Source organism: Eimeria maxima, genomic scaffold (assembly GCF_000499605.1).
Source record: "Eimeria maxima Weybridge genomic scaffold, Emw_scaff84, whole genome shotgun sequence".
Classification (NCBI taxonomy): domain Eukaryota; phylum Apicomplexa; class Conoidasida; order Eucoccidiorida; family Eimeriidae; genus Eimeria; species Eimeria maxima.
The window spans coordinates 62,131-65,558 of record NW_013566807.1 but is presented as its reverse complement, the minus strand read 5'-3'; the positions used below and the strand labels follow the sequence as shown (position 1 = coordinate 65,558).

General features: G+C 42.6%; 1 protein-coding gene across 1 annotated transcript; it reads right to left on the bottom strand.

Moving 5' to 3' along the window:
- Positions 1 to 638: 638 nt before the first annotated feature.
- On the bottom strand, positions 639 to 1,878 carry EMWEY_00011920 (EH protein, putative; the record flags this gene model as incomplete). The annotated part of the gene is made up of 5 exons (XM_013482921.1): positions 639 to 654; positions 737 to 819; positions 1,035 to 1,142; positions 1,387 to 1,542; positions 1,816 to 1,878. The coding sequence occupies 5 exons, from the start codon at positions 1,876 to 1,878 to the stop codon at positions 639 to 641; spliced, it is 426 nt and encodes a 141-aa protein (XP_013338375.1).
- Positions 1,879 to 3,428: the final 1,550 nt, after the last annotated feature.

Genomic DNA, 3,428 nt, shown 5'->3' with positions numbered 1-3,428 from the left:
CTGAATTCATCGGAAATATCTAATTTATGGGCATCAAAGATTAAAAGAATTAAATCAACTATTTATTTAAATAACAACTAAACTATTTTGTATAGAAATTAGGGTTTAGGGTTTAGGGTTTAGGGTTTAGGGTTTAGGGTTTACATGAATACATCTTCTGAATTCATCGGAAATATCTAATTTATGGGCATCAAAGATTAAAAGAATTAAATCAACTCTTTCTGCAAACCATTGGACAACTGCCTCAAAATCATAACCACGAGATGTTTGTTTATTTCCGCTTAATACACCTGGTGTATCTATTAATGTTAAACCCTAATATATAATACACACACAAACCCTAAACCCTAAACCCTAAACCCTAAACCCTAGAAAACCCTCAAAAAAAAATAAAAAACTAAAATATTATAAACATATTCTTTCACATAGGAAATACATCCAATACATCTCAAATGCGTATAGAGGATAAACACGACACCTTAAACCCTCATCCATACACCCTAAACCCTAAACCCTAAACCCTAAACCCTAAACCCTATGATAGATGCACAGCAGGAGAGGCAAGGAGAAGCAAAACAGCAGGAAGCAGGTAGATATTACACGAAGAGATAAAACAGAATCTCTGCTGGATGTCGAGTTTAGTCAATAGAAACCCTGCTGTGCAAACCCTAAACCCTAAACCCTAAACCCTCGACTTACATTTAATACAACACAAGGTAGCATAGAACACTCAAACCTCTGCAAGAAAATGTTGCCGAAATTAGAGAGTTGGCTGAAGGGTTTAGTTGGATCCACCACTGCTGTATTACCAGGAATCACCTAAGAAAAAAATACAAACCCTAAACCCTAAACCCTAAACCCTAAACCTTAAACCCTACATTTTGCATTTCTACACAAGCATACGCCTCTCTTCTCTTGGTCGGCAGGAATCTACACTGGAGGGTTTCCCTGAACCTGATGGTTTAGGGGATACCGAGAAGCAGGTATACACATATGGAGGGATTAGGGTTTAGGGTTTAGGGTTTAGGGTTTACCTGATCCATAGGACCCTCCATAATAGCAACAAATTTATCTGTTGTAGGCTCAGGGCCAATTCTTAGGCCTGGATAATCTCTCTCTAATAAATGTTGGACGAAGGTTGTCTGTAACACAAACCCTAAACCCTAAACCCTAAACCCTAAACCCTAAACCCTTGAACAGACAGTGTGGCTAAACCCTAAAAACTTCTAATCCTCAGGGTCACCCCTAAACCCTAAACCCCAAACCCGAGGGTGTATCCAATAACTAAGACTAACCCTAAACCCTTCGATCTAAAGCCCGCGTCTCTGCCTATATCTGTCCAAACCCTAAAAAAAGGGTTTAGGGTTTAGGGTTTAGGGTTTATACCTTTCCTGTAGAGTACTGGCCTAATACCATAACCATAGGCTTAGCAGCAAAATCTCCATCAGTAAGAAGAGGAGAATAAAATTGTTGGTATTTAAATTCAGATTCAATTGGCAATAAATATTTCTTATACATTGCCTGTAAACCCGCCTTCACGTCCTGTATACACATACAAACCCTAAACCCTAAACCCTAAACCCTAAACCCTAAACCCTAGAAATTCGAAAATTTTTAAAGAAGGAGGGAGGAAGGAGAATACAATAGATGACATATTTCTTGTATTTATGAATAACTGTCGGGTGTACAGGCAGCTTTATTAACGTGTATAGGCATAATATTATATTAATTAAGGAGTTTATATATATAATATAAAGAAGAAAGAAAAAAAAAGGGTTTATATTAGGGTTTATATATAAACCCTAATTTTCTTACATTGTATACATTTGTTGATTGTTGGGTGCCGCTCTTGCGGCTACCAAAGAGCCACTTATTCATCTTATCTTCTTCTTAAGGATGCATGCATTTCTATCTTGCTGGCTCCTGCTGGCAGCGGCTGCTGCTGCTGCTGCTGTTGCTGTTGCTGTTGCTGTTGCTGCTGCTGCAGCTTCTGCTCCTGTTCCTTGGGGTCGCCCAACCGGTTAGGGTTTAGGGTTTAGGGTTTAGCGTGTGTAAGCCGTCGGGGGCTTTCTTGTAGCGACTCCCGCTAAACCCCCCTTAAAGAAAAGGAAATAAAATAAGTGTTTAATTATAAAGTGTAGAAAAGCAGCAGAAATAGCTGCTGCTGCTGCTGCTTGCTGCTGCTGCTGCTGCTGTATAGGATACAAAGAAGCAGAGGCGTGTATGCGGCCTCTAATTAACTCTTTTAAAAGTAATTTATTCTTGCATGCAAAATAAACTTCTTTTTATTTTATTTAAGAAAAAAAGAAGAAAGAAGACTCCCCTAATGTAGCAGAAGAAGCAATTGGGGCCCTATAGGAGTCGCATGCATGCATGCAACAGCAGCAGCAGCAGCGATGCTGATGTGCTCGCTGCTCTCTTTTTACTAGTTTGTTTATTTGTCTTTGTCTCCGAGTAAATTATGCATCTCCTTCGTCCCCTAATTTGTCTCTTAAAGCAGCCTGCGGGGGGGTTTAGGGTTTAGCTACCTGCAGCAGCTGCTCCTGCTGCTGGAGGCTGAGGCGGTCCTCCAGCAGCAGCAGCACAGCAGCAGCTGCAGCAGAAAACACTAGCCTTATTTGCATGAGCTCTAAGCGTTTTTAGCTGCCGCTGCGTGTCTTTTTCTTCTTCCGCTTGTCTTTTTTATTATCTACTGCTGCTCCCCCTATAGATACAATTCTATTGAACTAGGAGAAGAGCAGCTAGCCAACAAGCACACACCCTCCCTGTGCTGCTTCCTCTGCTGCTGCAGCAGCATCAGTTGCCAACTAAAGACACACCAGAGCACAGATACACACCTTTTAGTGACTATTCGCTGCAGTAATTCTATTCAGTAGAATTGCTGCTGCAAGCAACAGCAGGCGCCAACAAGCCTGCTGCATATAGCCGCTACTGCGGTAAATTCTAGACTGTAAACCCTTAAGAGGAAAACAGGGGAGGGGAGATATTCGTTGACAGCTCTGCTACCCAGCAGCAGCAGCGTGCCTGTGCCTCCGGCTCTGCGCCTATCCACGGGCTCGATTCCTGCACGCAGAGGCTGCTCTTTTCGCCAGCAGCGGGTTGGCTGCAAGAGTTGGAGGCAAGTGTTTTCTGCTCGCGTGCAGCTGAGGATTCTCCTTGTTTCAAATGCAGGATCGTCCCAGCGTCCTCTCACGTGCCTAAACAGCCAGGTGGCTTCTGATTACTGCTAGAGAGGATGCAGCAACTCTTAACCAACCAGAGCAGTCTCCTTGCATCCTATGCTACATAAAAGGTCACAATAGGAGAAATGCTGCCAAGATATAAAATGGCTGAAGCGTTCCGCTTCTTCTCTCCTCTCCCACCCTGCCATTCTTAATTGGGTAGCATTGAGGCGTGCAAGCCCTGAGCTGGGTGAATATAGGGGTAGA